Genomic DNA, 23041 nt, shown 5'->3' with positions numbered 1-23041 from the left:
GACCTGGATACTGTCTCTGAACACTTCTGCTCAAGGCTAGCACTCTACCACTTGAGCCACAGCGCCACTTCCTGTTTTCTGAGTGGTTTATTGGAGATAAGAGTCTCATATACCCCCTCCCTTCCCCTCCTCTCCCCCCCCCCCCCAAAAAAAAGAGTCTCATATACTTTCCTGCCCGGGCTGGCTTTGAACCAGATCTCAGCCTCCTGAGTAGCTAGGATTACGGGCGTGAGCCACCAGCACCCGGCTGGCTGGTTAATTTCTGAGCCATGCTTCCAGCTTGCCTCTTTGCTGGTTAGTTGGGAGTTAAAAGGTATTAATTTGAAGAACCTTCACATAAACACCTTAAGTGAACTTGACATATTTATACCATCTGCTACAAACACAAACCTTTTGGGATAAGACAATCTTTACTTTTTACCTTTTTTATTCAAAGGAAACTAATTTTTTTAATTTGTATTTTGGATTCTCTCTCTCTCTCTTTCCCTCTCTCTCTCTCTCTCTCTGTCTGTCATGGGGCTTGAAATTTGGGCCTGGGCACTGTCCCTCAGCTCTTCAGATTTTGAAGTGAGTGGACTCAGGAAATCGAAAAGGATTGTCCCAAAGACAAAAGGACTGGTTTTATTATGGGATTTTTGGGTGGGAAAGGGAGAGAGCAGTAAGAGAGAGGGAAGGTGTTAGCCATAGAAGGGAGTTGAGACATGTGTAAGTTTGAAGGGGCTTGTTTAGAGGCAGTTTAAGCAGGGTCATTAGCTTGTTTTCTACACAGGTAGGCAGGCAGGCAGAAGGGGCAGAAGAAGTCAACAGATTGCTTGGAGCAGACCGTTTTAGCAGAGATTCTGGACCAACTACAGATGGCAAGAGTGTATTTAAAAGAGCAAAGAATAAAAGGATCTTTGGTCCCAGAGGTTATCAAAAAAAAAAGAGAAAGGGAGGGAGGAGAGATTGAGCTGCTACAAGATAAGCAGTTACTCTTCTAGAGGAGATGGTTGGGAGGCTTACAGCAGGTCTTGATGAGCAAGGCAGGAGACAGAGGGAGCCTCTGGAGTGCAGGCCAGAGGACTTAGGTTTGGGGTACCGCGGACCCCTTGCCGTTTCGTTGGATTATTGTTCAAACCAGTGAAGGTTCTGAATTTAGGCCAAAGGTGGCCGTGGCTGAGGCCAGATTTTGGTAGACAAACTAGTCAGGTTTTTAAAAAATGTTATTAAATTGTGAAAATACCGTAGAGGGGTTACAGTTACTCGAGCAAGGTAATGAGTACATTTCTTATCAAGCTTTGTTGTCTCCTCCTTTGTTTTTCCTCTTAGGTTTTTTTTTCTTCTCTGTAAATCAGTCAGCCCAGAGTGTTAAAATTAGCCCGCAGGCATGGCAATGGGGGTGTCTCTGGGAGACAATTTGGAAAATTTGGTAGGACCACGGGACTGTCCTGCCCCTCCAGGCGACCCTGATGCTTTGGGAAGGTGGACGGATGGATCCCAATAATTAGGAGAGGGCGTCCCCAAAGGTCCTAATTAAAGGGTGTCAGGGGACCAGAAAGGGAGAAAGAGGGAGACAGACAGACAGACAGTGAGAGACAAAGAGAGAGAGACTGACTGCTGGAGTCTCTGGGAACCTCAGACAGGAAGGAAGGGACGGACTCCTTGAGTCCCGGGGCGCCTCCTCCATGGACTGGCTGGTTACCTTATCCTGAAGGCTTTTAGGTGGTGGGTGGAGTCGATCAAACAGCTGGACGTCCTGCCTGGAGATGGAGAGTCAAGGGACAGGTGTGGGGAGAGAAAAGGCCTTTTCCGGGCTGACCTAGGGGGCCAGTAATGAACACAAGTCACGGGGTGGCTGTCCAGGAGCCATGCGCCTTACCGAGACAAAGGCCAAGAGGTCGTTTAGGGGCTGTTTAGCCCTAAAGCAAGCTCGAAGGGCTCTGCGTTCCTGATGGAGAAAGGCCTCGGAAAGAGTAGGAAAAGGCCAGGAGACGGTGGAGAGGACCCAGTTACTCCTGGCGATTTTCCTCTCCCCTTATGCTGGGAAACAGCGATGGGTACAGCCTCTAAACCCGCGGGAAGGTCTGTGCCTCTGGCTGTTCAACAGTCCTCGCCTGTTGGCGATGCAGTCGGGCCTGTTCCTTTTCAGCTCCCCTCCATTTCCCAACAGGTAACAGGTCAAACAAGAAATGGTAGTAGCCTAAGGTGTGCAGTGTTTACATTCTGAGCTTAGACTCGCTAGATGCATTTCAAAAATGGAGGTAAGAGAAAATAGAGCGATAAGGATAATATCCAAGCTTTAATTTCGTCCTCCCAAAATTTATCAAACACTATATTCCAAGAATTGTGTTAGATTACCAACAGTGGACCATAGGAAAAAGTCCCTGAACAGCCCATCCAAGATGAGTCCAAGTCAGAAAAACTTCCTGGCCAGTGCACCAAATATGTTACTACAGTTTAGAACAGCAGACATTTTCTCTCTTCCCAGAACTGAAGATTGAACTCAGGACCTTGTACTTGCCAGTCAAGTGTTCTTCCACTGAGCTAAATCCCCAACCCCACAAATTTTAGTCCCGTGTTTAGCAAAATAGTTCAGGTAAGACAAGTAAACGTGACTTGAAAAACGTTATTTTATTAGAAAATAAACACAACAGAGTGCATGTGACATACACATGCCATGTGGAAAAATGAGAGTTTATCTCACAACTTCTGCATGCCTCCTCCTCTCATCTTCCTTGTTCCATAGCTTGGTCTTGGGTTAGGGTTAAATAGTGAGAGCTGGGTGGCTAACTGGAGGGTCTCCTTCTGGTTAGCACCTGTCCTTATTCCCTTGCTCTTTTGTAGGCTCTTCCCTAGGCCAAACATTCCCAGACTGTTTTTAATTACTTTCCTATTCTTTTGCCTTTTTCCCCTTAAGCTCTTGTCCCTTTTGTACTCCCACCTCCCCATAAATGAGGCTGTGTAAGAATCCTTAAAGTTAAAATATCTTTTGCAGAACTAAAATTTCTAACTAGGTATCTTCACTCTACTGACTGAATTTTATCACCCAATGTTGTTGGGGATGGAGTCCATCAGTTCAGATTTAAACTACAGTCCAAGTTGCCATTGGGTTAAATTCTATGGGAAAGCAAAAACCCCTTGAGCTTATTATCTGGAATGAAACTTAGGCAAGTTTTAAAAACACTTATCAAAAGAACTTTGATAGCCTCAGAGTTTTAATAGCCCAAACCCCAAATACTTCCATTTTGTTTATAAATGCCAGTTATATTGGTTCTCTATTGTGTAGACACAAGAGCAGATGCATGCATTTTGTTAATGTTGCAACTTAGGTTTACTTTTCTGTAAACTCATTCCCAAAAATCTTAACTTGTGGCTTGAACTGGGAGCCTAGGGACTATGCCTTGGCTTTCTCAGCTCAATAGCATGCTACCACTTGAGCCACAAGCTCCACTTACAGCTTCTTCCCGGTTAACTGAAGAATCTTCTGTACTTCCTGTTAGGGCTAACTCTGGACCTCAATCCTTAGATCTGCTTCCTGAATGGTTAAGATTACAGGTGTGAGCCATCATTAAACAGTTCCTATTTGCTTCCTTCTATATTCCTCCCTGATGCTTTATTTCCTTGAGTCTTGTAATTTTTACTCAACCATTCTGGAACATAATCCTTCTACTTGGCAGGCCAAGGTAGGATCACCAGCTATAGGTCAGAATGTACTGCAGTGAAACTATTTCAAAAAACAAATAGCAACAAAATACTGGTGTTGGGAGTACAGGAGAAAAAGTGCTCAGACTGGACTAGAATTAGAATGTCTTGCCTCAACCCCGGGTAGCTGGGTACATGGGTATACTCTTGAAAGGCTGTCAGACTTTTTTAAATGAAATTTTGCCAAATATATATTTTAGCTTACTTGGAGGAATGAAAATTTGCCAATTCAAGAAAATAACCAAGCCTGGGGTATAGCAAAATGGAAGATACACAAGGTCCTAGGCTTCAATTTCTAGCACCTCACATTCCACAAATCATGGTATGTATGGTACAGGCGTGGTGAAAGATACTTACAAGTTTGTTCTAGTTTAATAAAATCACCATAAATGCAATTCTCCTTCCTTTATAAAGAGCCAGGTTTAGAGGCTAGAATCTTCCTCCAAACTTTTGATTTCTCTATGGTATTTGGTCAGACATACAAGACAAAACTTTCTCAATGTGTCTAGACAATTAATTAAGCAAACTTTTATTGAAGCTTACATTGTGGTACAGAAATACATTTCAACTGATTAAAGTCCAACACCAATGAAGAGAGAAATTATGGCACCAAAATTTTCCCTCCTCTACCATGCTAGGATAGATTTCTATTCAATCTACAGTTCTCATTTTCTAGGCTTTGTTCCACATAAACTTGTGCAAGTTTTCAACATTAGAACTCTTAATTATGTTAGGAAAAGAAAAACCTGACCTCAAGCCAAAAATGTCATCAAAATCTACTGGGATACTGTTCAAGAACAAAATCCTCCCAACAGAGCAAGTCTAAACATTAGGTGCTGTGCTCAGTAAGAATCAAACTGATAAAGCTAATTGAAAGCTTCAATTAAATGTTCAATCAACAGCATGCTTAAAATAAAAGTCAAAACAGTGTTCCAACCACTTGATCTCAAACCAAGTAGGTATTGTTTAGAAACACTAACAAAAGGTGTTTCATTTATAAATACAGAAGGAACAAAACATCACTGCATCAACCCAGAAATTATCAAGAAAATATTGTGAGGACAATAAATATGAAATTTAGTTAAATTTTGCTCTTCTCTCAGTTGCTTGATTACCATAGTTTTTGCAAATATAGCTAAAAGATGCCAACTCTTGAAAGCCTACATTTCTGGTCATTTTCCGTTGAGTATTTGTGAAATTTGATTATGTTTTTAATCCATTCAAAAATCCTGCCACGCAGTTGTCTGAATTAACTTGACAGTTCTCATTCTGGACATTATTCGTCCTGTGACTGCCATGGTAAAAAGACCATACAGGAACAGGAAGAATCAACCTCTCATGTGCATCACAAAACCACAGAACTTTAAGCCACAAGATGAAAAAGCCACTGATTCTGCTCTGAACAAGTGGATAGTACAGATTATTAATGAAACTTAGTGGCAATAGCTGCTCAAAGTATAAGGTAAATGATCCAAACTGAACAGATAACCTTTATGCTATGTACCCGCTTACATACTCAGTGATAAGTTCTTTTATACCACTACTTAGGACAAGTTAGTATATTCCATTAGAAGCTAATCCAATTTACTCAAGAGTAGAACATAGTTGGATTATTTACGGCGTACTCTGAAAATCTGTAATTCTCTATGGGTTCTTGCTGGAAATGATTCAAAAGATTTTGGATACATTCAACTTTGCTACTTTTTAAAAGAGACCATGCCAATAAAGGAGGCAAAATTCTGACACCCTTGAAAGAAAATTAAACTCAGGGATCATCTCCCTGCTTCCTCACCTAGGGTATGAGATTCGTATATAAACCCACAGTGTAACAGTGTATTGCTTTATTTGAGGGGCAGAGGGAGAAGACACCATGGTGAGGGAAGACACCAATTACAAGACTACAAATGCAAGAACAATGATTAAAATAGTAATACACACAAAAAGATTTAACTAGAATCATTCTACGAGGATCCAACTTGTGGAAGAAAAATTTTAACTGCTGTTGCAAAAAACATCTGTATGAAGTAGAAACTGGTTTCAGTAACATTAGTAGAGAATACGTTCTAGAAAGTGGAGGTAACTGGATGTAAAATTCTGGCAGCAATTTAAAGAACAGTCCCAGATGGTTAGGCTGAGGCCAACACCTAATGAGGACGAAAGCCTTGTCTGTGGGGAATTTTGGATGATACCTGCAGAAATATTACACTGTGCATAAACCAAATTGAATTGTTTTCACAAGTGTTGTAAAGTTTCTTATAGTAAAAGTTATGTTCTACATGCACTTCAATTTCACAGCAAGAGTGGCATAGAATACCTAAACACAGAAGAGAGCATTCATGCAAGATATCTAACTCCTTGATATAATAATGCATACACTTCAAAATGATTACACTATCATTACATCTAGGGCTTTCTGCAACTACAAGGTGGTGGGTATGGAACGCATGACCCCCGGTATCAACATCTAGAAAGCAGCCACCACCATCTATGTGTTGTCTTTTTTTGCGTTTTTTCTTCATTTTTCTTAATCAACTCTGCTGTTGTTGCTGCTTCTTAGCAAAACTGGTAAAAACGAAATTATAATCATTGAACATAGCACTCTGGCAATCAAGACGTTTGAAGCCTTCAATCTTCTGAGGCGAAGAAAGCACTGTGCGACATTTAGAACTCTAGAAAAATGGGGGGAAAAAATTAGTGCTTCCAATTTACAGAGTATTTTCAAACAAAACAGTTACAGAATAGCCTTCTTTTTAATGTGATTGAAGGACTATCATGTGTGTAACCTTTCCATATATTTTGTGTTAGATAGGCTTCACAATCCTCACTTTGTCAGTAAGCATCAAATGACCTGGGTTAAGAATATAGCTTAAATGCAGAACACCTGCCTGCCTAATTACATACAAGGTTTTGAGGAATTAAATTACCTGATTAACAAACAAGGTGGTCACAAATTTTCCTGGCTTGAAGACTTCCACAACTTTCCTGATCAGGTCGTCATAGGAGGTCTGACTTAAGTTCGTTTCAAAGCTAACATAAGAAAATTCTGGTTCTGGAGTGATGTGAATAGTCCAATAAGTTCCCTTAAAGAAACAATGTTATGTTAGCAATGGAAGTTAAACACACACCCCAAGACTGAAAATCACACACACACACACACACACACAACTGAAACGAGCTATAATTACTTTACTTACATCTGATTTCATTCCATTCATTGAATACCCACAAGGATTGAACAGTGTGGCATCAATGACAGAACCTGGTATCAGGTCACGAATTCCACTCTCCTGGGAAAAGAGAATAAACATGGAATTAAACATAAACTTTAAAAAAAAAATGTAACAAACAAAAATATAGTTCTAAGCTGGGTACTATATAATTCTAGCTATTCAGGAAGCTGAAAATCTGAAGATTTGGGTTCGAAGCCAGCCAGGCAAAAAAATCTCATAGGCTTAATCTCCAATTTTTCTAAAACAATAGAATATTTTCTTGAACGGGCTTACACGAGTGACATCCTTTGCAGTAACACCATCTTTCATGTAGAACTGGTCCATAACTGCTGGGTCAAGCTCACTCATCAAAATTTCCAGGGTTTGATCTGGCTGACTGATTACCCGACTCTCTGGGAAATCCAAAGTATACAAGTACCTATATAAAAGTTAAGAGGTTTATATAAGTAATAATTGACAACTTAAAGTAGATCTTAAGTGGACAACAAAAATATCCACCAAATTTTAGTAAACATACCAACAGTCAGAATTCATCCGTCCCATACAATATGCTGCTCCATCTGTTGAGTGAACATAATGTAAAATAAATACAATAAACTCATAATGAGATGGCTTGTTATCACCTACCCAATAAGCTTGAGTGTATTATACTATATGCTTGCTACGTATGATATCAGTGAAGGAAAACTGAATTCCAAGCTGGGTATGACCACCACCTTAGACTAAAAAGTTTTTTCTTCTGAAGGCTGTCACTGAGACAGATTTTGTTTCCACTAATAGGCTGGCCTAAACAGCTGATAAATGAAGGTCTACACTCTTCCATCTCCCACAGGAATTGGAAGTTCAACTTTAGGCTATTCACTTATCTAAGTCATTGTATGTCAACTTCCTTCCCATACTGTTGGAAGAATAGAATAGGGGCTAGGAATGTGGCTTAGTGGTAGAGTGCTTGCCTAGCACATATGAAGCCCTGGATTTAATATAGCACCAAACAGAAAAAGCCGGAAGTGGTATTGTGGCTCAAGTGGTAAAGTGCTAGCCTTGGGCAAAAGCATCTCAGGGACATTGCCCAGGCCCAGAGTTCATTAAGCCCCAGGACTATCAAAATAATAATAAAAATGCCGGGACCAGCGTTTAATAGCAGAGATTAATTATGAAGCCACTGGGCATACTTCTGGGAAGAAATGTATCCTTCTTTATACTGTTAAGAACCACTGACTTAGATATAAATGCCTTGGCACTTTTAAAAACAAAACAAGGCAAAAAATGGCAGGCATTCAATTCTGACTTTGTCTTTTCCTGTTTTTAGGAACAAAGGTCTTGCTATGTTGCATATGCCAGCCTCTCAGGCTCAAGAAATCTTGCCTCAGCCTTCATGATATTCTCCTTCAGTCTATTTTCTACAGTACTAATATGAGATGCACCATTATTTTTACAAGGGCCATGTGCAGACAGAACATGATTTGTAACAAACTATTCGCTCATTTTAAGTAAGTCATCTAATATTTTAATTAACTCTTGCATATTTTGAATTCTATGAAATATTATAAAGATTAATTATTATATGGTAAACTCCAGGCAAATATAATTTGATAAAGTACAGAAGAGTGCATATTATGCTACATTTACATACAGATGATCTCATTATCTTAAAATCTTGTGGTGGACCTTTAAAGAGGGAGAAAGTTATGTTTAAATTCTTTCTAAACTTACTTGGGAAAATTGCATTAAGAAACTCTATTTCTTCCTGGAAATTCCGGTGTGGGTATCCTTGGTGAGACGGCTTCATGAAATTCTTACGAGAATAAAAGAAGCTCTTTAAAAGGGGGAAGGAGGGAGAAAGAGAATTATTTTAAAGAATTGTTTCTAAATTAATCAGCAATTTTCCAAATATTAAGTCAGCAAAATTAAAACTCTACAAATACTTTTCCTAAAGCTCTTATTTGGCACCCACTTACACATGTCTAGTTTTAAAGTCATTGACTCAATTTAAGAAGTAAAAATAAAAACTGCATTGATAGTGCTGGGTTGTAACTCAGTGGTGGAATACATGCCCAGCATGCCCAGTAACCTGAGTTCAATCACCAGCAATGGAAACAATAAAATAGCAAAACTGTATTAGTTCCTAATGTCTATTTAGGGCTTGAATAAGGTCTGGGTACTGTCCTTAAGACTTTTGTTTTTTTGCTCAAGGCTAGTACTCTACTTGAGCCACAGAGCCACTTCTGGCTTTTTTCTTTTTGCTTATGTGGTGCTGAGGAATCGAACCCAGGGCTTCATGCATGCAAGGCAAGCGCTCTACCACTAAGCCACCTTCCCAGCCAGTTTGTTTATTTTAGTTGGTGGTGGGGCTTGAACTCTGGGCCTTGGGCTGTCCCTGAGTTCTTTTTTTCTTTTCTTTCTTTTTTTTTGTCTGGTGGTGGGGCCTGAACTCTGGCCTTGGGCGCTGTCCCTCAGCTCTTCAGCTCAAGGCTAGCGCTGTACCACTTGAGCCACAGCGCCACTTCCGGCTTTTTTCTTTTTGCTTATATGGTGCTGAGGAATCGAACTCAGGGCCTCAGGCATGCAAGGCAAGCGCTCTACCACTGAGCCACCTTCCCAGCCTTGTCCCTGATTTCTTCAGCTGAAGGCAAATGCTCTACTGCTTGAGCCACAGCACTACTTCCGGTTTTTCCTGGGTTTGTATCGGAGATAAGAGTCTCATGGACTTTCTTGCTGGGACTGGCTTTGAACTGCATTTCTTCACTATAGTGACCATTTTCTTCATTCTCTACTCCCTCTATGTTTTCTGCTGTTCTTCACTAACAGACTGAATCTTTCTTTCTCCTGTGGTGACCATATTGGAGGGAGGGGAGTGTGTGCACGCACGTGTGTGTGTGTGCGCCAGTACCAGGGCTTAAACTAAGAACCTTGAACTCTCATTCAGCTTTCTTGCTTAGGGCTGCTGTTCTACTGCTTGATCCACCCCTTATGCATTATAACCAAAGTACTAAGTATATAAACTTATAGTACTACCAGTTTTGTCCCTTCAAGTAAGACTTAAATTAATGTCTTTAATTACTTACTTGAATTGAGTCGAACCCACTGTAATCCCTAGCAAGCTTCAACAGGGGAACCAGTGCTTTCAGCAAGAGGGTGGTACCACATGTCTTCAAAATGAAACGTCTCTTGGAGACAAACATGCTACTCTCACTGTAATTGAAAAATCACCAGATTATTGCAATATTTATGCAGTACTGAAGAAACTACTAACCTATGATTGGATTATTACTTATAATTTCTGGTTTGATCATTTATAAGGATCTTGCTATGCAATTAAAACCTATTAATCGATCATTTACAATTTTTTGGAGAAAGGCCTCAATGCATAGTTTTAGGTGGTTTGGAATTTGTAATCATCCTGCTTCAGCTTCCTTTGTATTAGAATAACAGACACATGCCATCATGAGTTTGACTACCACTTCTTTTTTTTGGTCGGTCATAGGGCTTGAACTCTAGGCTTGGGCGCTGTCCCTCAGCTCTTCAGCTCAAGGTGAGTGCTCTACTACTTGAACTACAACGCCACTTCCAGTTTTCTGGTGGTTTATTGGAGATAGGAGTCTCACAGTCTTTCCTGCCCAGGCTGGCTTTGAACCCGAGATCTTCAGATCTCAGCCTCCTGAGTAGCTAGGATAACAGGCATGAGCGGCCAGCGCCCAGCTGGCTACCACTTTTTTTTTGTCGGCCATGGGGCTTGAACTCTGGGCCTGGGCTCTGTCCCTCAGCTCTTCAGCTCAAGGCGAGCGCTCTACCACTTGAGCTACAGCGCCACTTCCGGTTTTCTGGTGGTTTATTGGAGATAGGAGTCTCACGGTCTCTCCTGCCAGGGCTGGCTTTGAACCGCGATCCTGAGATCTCAGCCTCCTGAGTAGCTAAGATTACAGGTGTGAGCCACCAGCGCCCGGCTGGCTACCACTTCTTAAATGTCATTTTCTTAGGCACAGGTGTAGAAAATGGTAGAGCATTTGCCCAGTGAGGCCCCTGTTTTGTTTCTTTTTTTTTTGGGTCCGGCCGTGGGGCCTGAACTCTGGGCCTGGGCACTGTCCCTCAGCTCTTCAGCTCAAGGCTAGCGCTCTACCACTTGAGCCACAGCGCCACTTCCGGCTTTTTTCTTTTTGCTTATGTGGTGCTGAGGAATCGAACCCAGGGCCTCAGGCTTGCAAGGCAAGCGCTCTACCACTGAGCCACCTTCCCAGCCCCCCTGTTTTGTTTCTTTTTGTTGGCCGTGGAGCTTGAACACTGAGCCTGGGCACTCTTCAGCTCAAGGCTAGCACTCTACCATGTGAGCCACAGCGCCATTTCTGGCTTTTTCTGCTTATGTAGTGCTGAGGAATCAAACTCAGGGCCTCATGTATCCATGAACAACTCTACCACTGAGCTACTTTCCCAGCCTGGCTCTGGGGTTTTAAAACCTTAGAATCACCAAAACACAAAGCCAGCCCAGAGAGGAAAGTCTGTTAACCACCAGAAAACTAGAAGTGGTGCTGTGGTTCAAGTGGTAGAGTGTTTGCCTTAAGAGCTCAGAATTCAAGCCCCAGGACTGGGGGGAGGGGGGGGGGGGAGTTAAAAGTTCTAAGACTTAAATTAGGTATAAAGTATGTTAGGTCCTTCTATGTAGCCTCTTTCCTCTTGTATTGCTCAAAATTCTAGGGATAGTAGCATTGGAGAAAACTAGGAAAATCTTTTTTGGATCAGATAGTCGCATAAAAGTAGGCACATACTTTCCCACCTACTCTCACACAATGTCATTAGGTCTTTTAGTAGTTAAGAAATGCTAGTTTTGGCCAGGCGTGGGTGGCTCATGCCTGTAATCCTAGCTACTCAGGATGCTGAGATCTGAGGATCTTGGTTCAAAGGCCAGCCCAGGCAGGAAGCCAGTGAGACTCTTATCTCTAGTTAACCACCAGAAAACTGGAAGTGGTGCTATGGCTCAAATAATAGAGCGCTCACTCACCTTGAGCTGAAGAGTTAAGGGACAGTGCCCAGGCAGAGTTCAAGCCTCATGACTGACAACAACAAAAAAGAGTCTTATGGACTTCTTTCCTGCTGGATCCAAATGTGATCCTCAGATCTCAACCATTCCTGGGGCTAGTTTTTATTCACCACTCCAGAGCATGGCACATAGTAAGTAAACATTCTGATATTTGCCAAACACAAGCTTAATAAAAAGTAGAGACCTTAAGTTGTTTAATCCAAAGCAAGACCTGTCACAATAGACTAAACAAAGCATTCATTGAATAAACTAACTTTACACCTATAAAACCCTCCAAGCTATTAACATTTTATTTTATGTAACAATATTAAGATTGTGAGGAATGATTTGGTATTTTACACAGTTATGATTTAGGACAGAACTGGACAGCTAACATTTGCTTTATAGGACTTACCTGAGTACATAAGCTTCCTGCTTGTCAGTTTTTGTCACACTTATGATTGAACATTGCACATCCTTCAAAAGTACATCCCATTCAGATCTATTAACAAAAAATAAGATTAATAATAGCCCTTGTCTATATTCACAAAAATGACATTTTTCTAGTTTTTTTTCTGATCACATTCTTCACACTGTTCCAGCTTCTCCTAGCAATGTTTACATTTAGTTTGTTTCAAAAGTCTGCATTAGCATAACAGAAAATGGATATATTGTTATGACAAAGGAAACTATATTTTGCATTTATAAATTACTAAAAAATAATAAAACGTGAACAAGTCACTTAGAGAGACAATTCAAAGGTCCACAAGTCAAGGAAAATCACTTCAAAGGTCCACAAGTCAAGGAAAATTATTAAGTCCCATTACTGATTAAAGAAATTAAGGCCTAGGGATGTAATTCATTGGTAGAATGCTCACCTAGCATTTTGTCAAGAAATGGGTGATTCCTAGCACCACAAAACAAAAAATACACCCACATACATTTGCCAAACCCAGATTCTTAACCTCATTTTTTTTTTTTAATAAAACCCATTGAAATGAACACTCATAAGATTCTTGCTGGTTAATTAGAGGTGTGGCTCATGGACCTTTCTGCCTTGGCTGTCTTTGAATTTCAAGGTCTCAGCCTCCCGAGTAGCTAGGATCACAGGGCTGATTCACCAGTAACCATCTGGTACCATGCTTTTGTTTTCCTAAATTAAAAACAAAAGAATAATTCTCTTAGGAGAAAAAATCTAAAAAGAAAATGAAAGCATATGCATCAATCTATAGCCCCAGGTACTTGGGAGATTGATGCAAATGGATTTTGACAGTCCTCTGAAGGCATCACGCAGGTAAGGGGAGGAGTTGCAATTAAGAGACACAAAGCATAATAATCTTCCTTACCTCTCACCTGAAGTTTCCCCCTTAGCAGGGACCATGGGGCACACCACCATGCCCAGTGTATTGACTGATTAGGTCTTGGGTTTTTCTTTCTTTTTTTTTTTTTTGGGTCCGGTCGTGGGGCCTGAACTCTGGGCCTGGGCGCTGCCCCTCAGCTCTTCAGCTCTTCGCTCTACCACTTGAGCCACAGCACCACTTCCAGCTTTTTTCTTTTTGCCTATGTGGTGCTGAGGAATCGAACCCAGGGCCTCATGCATTGCAAGGCAAGCACTCTACCACTGAGCCACCTTCCCAGCCCCGGTCTTGGGTTTTTCTTTCCTCCCCTCCCAACTTCTGCCTCTGACACTAAGCTCCATGTATACAAATGTTTAAGATCCCAATTCCACAAATATTTTTAGCTTAGTTTTGTGCTAGTATTGTGGCTTGAATTCAGGGCCTGGGTACTGTCAGTTAGCTTTTTTTAATTCAAGGCTAAGGTCCTTCCACTTGAGCCACAGTTCTACTTCTCTTGCTTTTTGGGGTAGAGCTAAGAGGCCTCAGATCCTAGCCTGAGTAGCTAGAATTACAGGCATGAGCCACCAATGCCCAGCAAATTATCCTTTAATGCAAAAAGTAACACATAAGGAAAACACAAGGATTGAATTCAAGGCCAGCATAGCTGGAGTACCAAAAACCTGCCTCAGAAAATCCCTATACTTTCCTCCTCTGAGAAATAAAGGAGAACACAGTGTTCTCTTTACAGCTTAGTTGACTGGAATCTACAATGCTCTGTTAATGTCATTCCAACTGACTTCTCATTGTAGCACACATTCTCTACCCACTGAGACACCAACAAAGCCTTCCCCATCACTCACTCCTTTTTTTAGCAGTAAGAAGGCTGAGATCTGAGGATCATGGTTCAAAGACAGCCTGGGCAGGAAAATCCATAAAACTATAATTACCTCCAACTAACCCCTCAAAAAACAAATGGAAATGTGGCTCAAAGGGGTAAAGCACTAGTTTTTTTTGTTTCATTTTTTATTTTGGGTCCGGTCGTGGGCCTGAACTCTGAACCTGGGGGCTGTCCCTCAGCTCTTCAGCTCAAGGCTAGCGCTCTACCACTTGAGCCACAGCGCCACTTCCGGCTTTTTTTTTTTTTTTGCTTATGGGTGCTTAGGAATCAAACCCAGGGCCTCAAGCATGCAAGGCAAGTGCTTTACCACTGAGCCACCTTCCCAGCCCCTAAAGCACTAGTTTTGAGCAAAAGACCTCTGTTATTGGTGGTCAGCACCACCAATAATAAAAAAAAAAGTCAGGGTGCTGGGAATGTGGCTTAGTGGTAGAATGCTTGCCTAGCATGCATGAAGCCCTGGGTTTGATTCCTCAGTACCACATATAAAGTACACAGAAGGATATGCACAGGTATATGTAAATCCTATTTTACCTAAGTGGCAGAGTACTTACATTTAAAAAAATGTTGGTTATTTTTAGTAACTATAGATGATACAGATGTCTTTCCTATTAATTCTAATTTGGCCCTCATAAGCATTACAAAATTCATTTCCTTTAGACCCCATTTTTTCCCCCAGGAATTCAAACAATAGTTTTGTGGATAGAAAAGGTTGTAAATCACAGTTGGTGAATATCAAAGCCCTCACACTCAACCTGGGCCAGGTAACATTGCTGGGAAGAGGTGCTCCTTAACACCATACATAGGCAGAAGCTTGCAAGGTCTTTAGGACAGGATGAGGGAGGGGAGTCTGGCCTGCAAGATAATTGCAAAGCCCAGTGTCAGTAGCCTGTAATCCTAGTGACTCAGGAGGCTGAGATCCCAGGATCACTGTTCAAAGTCAGCCTGGACAGGAAAGTTTGTGAGACTCTTACTGCCAATAAACCACTAGAAAAACGGAAGTGGCACTGAGGCTCAAGTGCTGGCCTTGAGCTGAAGAGTTTAGAGACAGTGCTCAAGCCAAGAGTTCAAGCCTCATGACCAACAAAAAAAAAAAAAAGAAAAAAAAAAAAGATAATTGCAAAGAGCTTAGGATCATTCCTAAGAATATAATAAAAAGAATCTGGCTGTCTTCAGTTAAAGGCTTGGACTTGTCTCCAGCTTTACTGTTCTGGCAAAATGAACTTTCTCTGTCTTGGTCCAATCTTTTTTTTTTTTTTTTAATTTTATTTTATTTTATTTGAGAACATACTGTACAGAGGGGTTACAATTACATGGTCAGGATAATGCATACATTTCTTACCAAGCATTGCAGCCTCCTCCTTTGTTTACCCTTCACCTCCCTTCCCAGCCTCCCCCCTCCCCCCCATCTTGGTCCAATCTTATTATCCCCTCAGCAGGGAAAAAAAAAAGGTACCAAATTACTCTCGGACACTCAGGTCATTCCCATTTAAGCCTCTTGAGCCACAGTGCAGGTACTTCCAGCCTTGTGTGTATGTGGTACCGAAGACTGAACCCAGGGCTTCATGCGTGCAAAGCAAGCACTCTAGGATTTAAGTACTTGGCCTCAAGTTTGCCAGCTAGACACTCTACCTTGAGGCCACACCCCTAACTGTAGTTTCAGTGGTTTATTTGGAAATGGAGTCACAAAACCTTTAACATAGGCTGGCTTTAAATCACCATCCTTAAAATCTCAGTCTCCTGAGTAATGAGCCAACCTCTTGCTGGTGGGCTCCTTACATGTAATCCTAGCTACTCAGGAGGCTGAGACCTGATGATTGCCCATTCAAAGCCAGCCCAGGCAGAAAAGTCCCCAAGAGACTTTTATCTTCAAATACCTTTCAAAAACCAGAAGTGAGCTATGGCTCAAAGTGGTAAAGTGCTCAAGCAAAAGAGCTGAGGGACAGTGCCCAGACCCTAAGTTCAAGCCCCAGGACTCCTCCCATTAAAGACATGGGCCACCAGTGTTTGTCTGATTTGCTTGTTCAGCTGGCACTCTACCACTTGAACCATACCTCCAGCCTGTCTACTGGTTGTGTGTGTGTGTGTGAGAGAGAGAGAGAGAGAGAATATGTGTGTGTGTATGTGTGTTTTAGGGCTTCAATTCAGGAGTGTCCCTGAGATATTTTGCTTAGGGCTAGCACTCTGACATCTGAGCCACAGCACTTCTGGCTTTTTGGTGTTTAATTGGAGGTTATGAGTCTCAGGACATTTCTGCTCAGGCTGGTTTGAAACTGTGGTCTCAGATCTTAGTCCCTTTGGTAACTATGCTTTCACATTTGAGCCACTGGCACCTGGCTTTCTGTCCAGGTAGGTGCGCCTGAACTACCATCTGCCTATTTTAGGCTTTCTGTAGTTTGTTTGATGACAGATGTCCCACTGTGTCTTAGGTTCCAGCTTTGAGCCTCATGGACTTTTCTTGTCCAGGCTAGCCTGGAACTGTAATCCTCCCAATTTCAGCCTTATAGTGTAAGAAGACAGGTGCTCACCACTGCACAGTTGTGGGTTGAGAAGGAGTCTCATGAGCTTTAATGCCTGGGCTAGCCTCAAATTGATCTGATCCTCCCAAGTAGCTAAGATTACAGAAGTTAACGATCAGCAGCTGGCCGCCCAAGACAAGAATGACAGCAGTGTTGACATTCTAATCCAGGTAATTTTTTTGTACTGGGGTGACTGTTCTGCTCTTTGTATAGGTGTGGCATCATCCTTGGCCTCTATCCACTGCTACGTGCTGCTAGCTTCTAAGCATTGCCAAATGATCTCAAAGTGACAAAATAATTCCACCATAATTTTGTAGACTGATATGACATTCTAATCAGATATATGTGACCAGAGAACAGGGCAGTAAAACCTTTCCTCCAAAACAGGAGTCAGAAAACTTTTTGTAAAAGATTAAAACTTTCAGTTTTGCAGGGCAGTTAACAATGGATACTATGTGTATAAGTTCCAATAAAATTTATAAGTAGCTTATTTCACTCCTCAGAAAAATGTGCTATTTGCGCTGAAATTTAACTGCTTCAGAATTTTCTACATCTTATACCCATGTACAGCACAGTTATCTACTTACCCAGTTTTCTTTAATCTTTTTAGCCTTTTGAATTTTCTTGAATCTTACCTAACACCTCAGTACAACACTTCAATAATAAAAAAATTATTTTTAAAAATGCATTACACAACATAATTTTAAAAGCTTAAATCATATAGTATATTATATATATATATATATATTATATTGCTTTAGGCAAGAGCAATCAGTGCCCAATCCCAATGCCAAGAAAAAGAATAAGCCTTTTTTTTGTGTGTTGGTTGTGAGGCCTGAACTCTGTCCTTCAGCTCTTCTTCATCTCAAGGATAGAGCTCTACCACTTGAGCCACAGCATGGCTTCCAGCTTTTTCTGCTAATGTGATGCTGAGGAATTGAGCCCTCTACCACTGAGCAGACCTGAGAATTAGCACTATTAAAGAACAAAGTAACAAACAATACGTAGCAGTTGATAAAAATGTAGATTCCCCATTGATCCTACTACTGCCAGATTCAGGTGAATCACACTTTTTGAGAGTGGTGCCTGGAAATGTGAATTTAAAAACTTTTCAGATGACATTATACATCACTTCCCAAAGTAAAAAGTGTGGTTCAATAGTTCAACTGACCAGCCAATGTTAAAAGTTAACATGGAAGTACCCAATTCTGATCTTGGCTCACAGCCTGAGAGGTCTGCTTCTGACTCATTACTGTACTCAGGTCACCACCAAATCTTAGCCAAGGTGGCAGCTATTTCTTTTCTTTTCAGGTCTGGTCATGGGGCCTGAACTCTGGGCCTGGGCGCTGTCCCTCAGCTCTTCAGCTCAAGGCTAGCGCTCTACCACTTGAGCCACAGCGCCACTTCTGGCTTTTTTCTTTTTGCTTATGTGGTGCTGAGGGCCTCAAGCATGCAAGGCAAGTGCTCTACCACTGAGCCACCTTCCCAGCCCTGGGGGCAGCTATTTCTAAAACATGTTACTCCCGAGCAAAAGCCTCGACTGTCCAGAAATTAGGTCGGTCTAAGTCTTTCAGTATAGTCACTACTATTGTCTCTAATTATTATTACTTCCAATCTTAATGTGTGTTTATCAAGGGTAGATTGGTTTGGTTCAAATGTAGTGAGGAATGCAATGAAGCTTACTTCTTCAACTGGAAGCATTCTACTCCAAAACATTTATACTAAAAGGGTTTTTGGCAATGACTGTAAATTCCTACACTTAAATGACTGTAACTGCAATATTTTGCAATGATGTAGCCAAATAAGGCAAGAGTTGAATGTTAATACTGAGGTGTGATCTTTGTAACTGCTATAATCTTTCACTAAAAATTGTATTTTTATTCAGAAAACTTGTAATGCATGATAAGAATAACAATATCTAATAGGAATACTGAAAAGAACTCCAAAGATAAGGAAGCAAAGGATCTCTTCATTTAAATGTTCTATCGTTTTGAGATGATGTCATATTCTTTACCTCATATATAGTGTATATACATACACATCTAAGGGAAGGTAGGCGCAGAGCACAGAATCAGTGGAAAGCAGGTGAAAAGAGGCTCATCAGCTGCACTGGACATTGATGAAAGTGAACCAAGCAACTCCAGGGTGCTGATGGGAGGGAGGAATGAGAAAAAAGAGGGAGCAGCTGATACTAAGCAAAAGGAAAGAAATGTACAAATCACTGACTTGTTTGCAACTCTTAAAAATAAATTTATTCCACCAATGAAAGCTACATTACAGTAATTTTCTTATTTTCACGAAACTCAAGTCACCTCTATTATTCCTAAAACATTTATCCTTTTTCATTGCCACTGGATTTTCCCAGATAAGCCCATTTCATTACTAAGAACAGCTCAAGGTCTGTTAAAAATTTTATGACCAAAAGCATTTTATGGTCAGATTAAGCCATCAATTTTCATCAAAATTTCTTATTTTCTCTTAGACTTTCTCACTAATGCTGCAATTTCTACTGGCTAGTAGTTTGTTGTTTTCTTTTTTTGGTCGGTCGTGGGGTTTGGGCGCCGTCCCTCAGCTCTTCAGCTCAAGAGCTAGCACTCTACCCCTTGAGCCACAGTGCAACTTCCAGTTTTCTGCTTAAGTGTGGTGCTGAGGAATGGAACCCAGGGCCTCAAGCACTCTACCTTCCCAGCCTTGGCTACAGATCTTTATTCAACATACTTCCATGTTGTTGCCCAGGATGAATCTAGAACAAGCACTCTTCTGAGCTACATTCCCATCCCATCAACATACTTTCATTCCTTTATTAATCTTGAAATGCTTAGTATGCTGCTCTTCTCCAGCATACTGTTAAATATTCTAACCCAAGCCACTCCAGTCAAGACTTTCCCTTACAAGTTGGGCACTGATTGATGGCTCATGCCTCTGAATCCATGAGACTCCTATCTCCAACTACTAGCTAGCTGCAAGTGGCTCATATAGTAGAGTGTCAGTCTTGATCAGAAAAGGCTAAAGGACAGTGTCCAGGCCCTGAGTTCAAGCCTCAGTACCCTCAGGAGGGGGGGGGGGGGCTGGAAAGAGGAACCAAAGGAAAAAAGTCAATTATATTTTAACCACTAATAAAAATTATTACTTCAGTGTAGTATCATTACTACTTCCATTTCAGAGATGGAGTAAATTGAATCATAAAGTTGCTATTCAACAAAGCCTTTTGAATTCTCAAGTTTTTTGTTTTGGTTTTTGGGTCTGGTCGTGGGGCCTGGGCGCTGTCCCTCAGCTCTTCAGCTCAAAGCTAGTGCTCTATGACTTGAGCCACAGCGCCACTTCCAGCTTTTTTTTTCTTTTTGCTTATGTGGTGCTGAGGAATCGAACCCAGGGCCTCATGCATGCCAAGGCAAGCACTCTACCACTGAGCCACCTTCCCAGCCCCTGAATTCTCAAGTTTTGCAGCACCAGAGGTCACGACAGCCATTTCATTATGCATCACTGTCCTTTAAGAGGTATATGGTTTAATTCTTAATACTGCCAAAAAATATCCCCCAAACCAATGTAGTGCCTCACAGGCCAGATTCCTGCAGCTTATTCTCTCCTGCTAAACCACTAATTTTATATCTAGCACTTCTCAGTTTTTTTTTTTTTAACCAAGAAACTGCTGGGTACTAGCGACTCATGCTTGTAATCGTAGCTCTGCAGGCTAGCCTAGTCAGGAAAGTCCTTAAGACTTTTATCTCTAATAAACCACCAAAAAGTTGGAAATGGAGCTGTGGCTTAAGGAGCAGAGCAACAGTCTTGAGCAAAAAAGCTCAAGAAGTTCAGCACAAAACAAACTCAGTACCTAACCTAACCAGTGTATCTCTGCTTGACTGGTCACTGAAAAATGTTCTTATGGAGATTACCAATGGCCTTCTTAAACTCATACTGTATGGCAACTTCAGCTATTACTTGACTAACTTGCTTTATCTAAAGCAGCTCTGTCTACACTACATGGCACCAAAACATGGAAGTCTACAAGAGATTGCTCTTAATACTCTCCCTACAGTTAGAGGAGAAAGCTAACCGTTCCTGGTAGGAACTGGTTTAAGAAAACTGGGCTTGACACCTAGTGAGGGCTTACTTGAGATAGTTCAGTTGTCACAGGAAGCTTGAAAAGTGAGGCCAGGGTAATTTTTTTCTACAGTGGAAGCGTTCAAGACACTAATGGGAACTGAGTTTCCTAGTATGCCTTGAAGTCTCTCCAGCACGTGGCCGCCTGGATTCTGTTCTCCAGTTGCTTTTTGTCAGGGGACGGCTGCGAGCGCGAGCCCAACATTCCTCAAACGCCCATTGGCCCACACCCTGCGGCCAGGCTCTTGGTGGGGCCCGGGAGCTCATTGGTCGCCGCTTCTCAATGAAGCGGGCGGCGGCGGTTCCTCCGCCACACCACCATGGTCGCCGCACCAAGTGCGCGAAAACCCAAGCAGGGCCTAAGAAGGCGGCCACAGGGTGCGATCACCGGCAGGCACCGGGGCCTAGGCGTCCCAGGGACCGCCTTTTTATCTGTGCCTTCCTTTCTACAGCAAGACCACGGAAAGCTCTCCCGCGTGACCGTCGGCGGGGCGAGTGGGGCCCCAGATTCCTTTGCTCAAGCTTAAGGCATTAAGTCCTGGGGCAGATAGGCCTCCACCCGGTCAGGCAAGGCAGGAAAGGCAAACATCCCCCTCCACCACCTCCCTGTGCGCTCTCCCGGATCCCATCGACTGGGTAACAGGTTACACAATCCAAGGTCAGGAGACAGAGGTGCAGCCTTCCGCGGTTCGCGATGGCCCCGGAGGCCGACCCCGGGTTCTCGCCGTCCTCCTACCGCTCGGAGAACGCTTTGGTGCAGAGCACATTAGGGCGGCGGTGGGGCCCAGTCACTGCGACACGGGCTCCTCCCGCCCAATCCCGCCGCCCAAGCGCCACACGCGGCCGCCGAGCCCGCGGCGGGAGGCCTGCTCGCCAGCCCCTCCGCCGGGGCCCGGAGGGCCCCCCGCCGGCCAGCGCCCCGAAGCCGGCCAGCTCCGGGCTCGCCTCGCTCCCTTCCCTCCTCCCCTTCGGCGGGCACGCCCGAATTAGTGCCCGTCTAAGCCACACCTGCCCCCAGGAAACCCGCGCGGTCCCCGAACCCTGCGCCTCACTTCAAGGCCCTGACCACCAACTACCCAGGGAAGAAAGTCGGGTGGCACTGGCCCCGCGCAGCCGGGCCGCCTGCCGCCCGCCGCCGCGCGGGCCGGGACGTTACCTGAGCACGCGGTCGCGCCGGCCTCCTCCCCTCCCCCAGGGCAGTGCCGAACCGGCAACGGCCGGAGCGGGTCCCCGCCCCGCACGGACACCGCCGCCCGCCCGCCCGCGAGACACGCCGCCTCTCGCCGCTCGTGAACGCGGCCCCACCTGGAGGATGAGGGAAGCAGGAGCCAGCAGAGACGGGTGGCTGGCAAGCGGCGACGACCCTCAGGCCCACGTCGGTGCGCCCGAGTCCCCGGCACCTACCTTGGGATAGTGCGAAGATCCCCAGATCCTTGGTTAGCGTCGGGCTGCTGCCTGGAGAACCAAACCTCCAGCAGCTTCTCGGTCCCTTCGAAAAAATGTGCAGCTTCCATCACTGTGAGACTAGCGAACAACCAACAACCACAGAAAATCAACTAAATTAAATCTTCTCCCGCCGCCGCTGCGGATTGTTCCAGCTGTTAGTAAAGTTCAGGTTCCTTTTTTTTTTTTGCTATAATTTTATATTAACTTTTTTTAAAAAAAGGATTAATAAAATTTCCCCGGCTTCTGTGTGTGTGTGTGAGTGTGTGTGAGCGAAAGTTGAACGTGAGTCCGTTGGAAATAGAGGCAGATACTGTTCAGTCTCTTGTAGTCCGCTGCTTCCCCGTTAGAGAGAGTTGAGCGAGCGCTAGCTAATGTCGCCGGCCATACTGTGTAAGCGAGTGTGCTGCGTGAGCTCCGACCTTATATATCGCTTCGTTCCTCGTAAGCCAGGAAGTGACGTAATCGTCCCGCCCCCACGCATCATAGGCTCAAGAACCCGTCCATCTCGGGTCGGCGAGCGGCGGCTGGCTGGCGGTGGGCCCGCTGTGGGAGTGCTGGGAACTCCCCACTGCTCTGCAGATAGAGCTATCGCTGTCCCCCGAGCGGGAGACGGCGCTGTGCTGCCGGGCTGGGAACCCGGGGCTGAATGCTTGGTGGGTGGGGAGAGCGGGAACTGAGTAGGGGAAGGCGGCACGGGCGCTGCTTGAAAGAACTGGCTAGCAGCAGAGCACATGGGTGCGTCCTTAGGTGTTGGCCGAGCTCAGCGGGGGCGGGGGCCAGTGCTGGGGTGGCGTGATGGTTTGGTTCGGTGCAGTTGTACC

At 43.4% G+C, this 23041-nt stretch overlaps 1 protein-coding gene across 1 annotated transcript; it reads right to left on the bottom strand.

Annotated features, from left to right (window-relative positions):
• Positions 1-4185: 4185 nt before the first annotated feature.
• On the bottom strand, positions 4186-22618 carry Amd1 (adenosylmethionine decarboxylase 1). Its single transcript, XM_042679464.1, has 9 exons — positions 22179-22618; positions 12338-12424; positions 9977-10103; positions 8625-8727; positions 7429-7471; positions 7185-7329; positions 6876-6968; positions 6606-6761; positions 4186-6350 (listed from the first exon to the last, which is right to left on the bottom strand). The coding sequence occupies exons 1-9, from the start codon at positions 22286-22288 to the stop codon at positions 6210-6212; spliced, it is 1005 nt and encodes a 334-aa protein (XP_042535398.1). The 5' UTR covers positions 22289-22618; the 3' UTR covers positions 4186-6209.
• Between the last annotated feature and the right edge of the window lie 423 nt (positions 22619-23041).

This window comes from Dipodomys spectabilis, unplaced genomic scaffold (assembly GCF_019054845.1).
Source record: "Dipodomys spectabilis isolate Male_0828 unplaced genomic scaffold, ASM1905484v1 ptg000001l, whole genome shotgun sequence".
NCBI classification, from domain to species: Eukaryota; Metazoa; Chordata; class Mammalia; order Rodentia; family Heteromyidae; genus Dipodomys; species Dipodomys spectabilis.
This window is presented reverse-complemented; position numbering and strand designations above follow the sequence as displayed.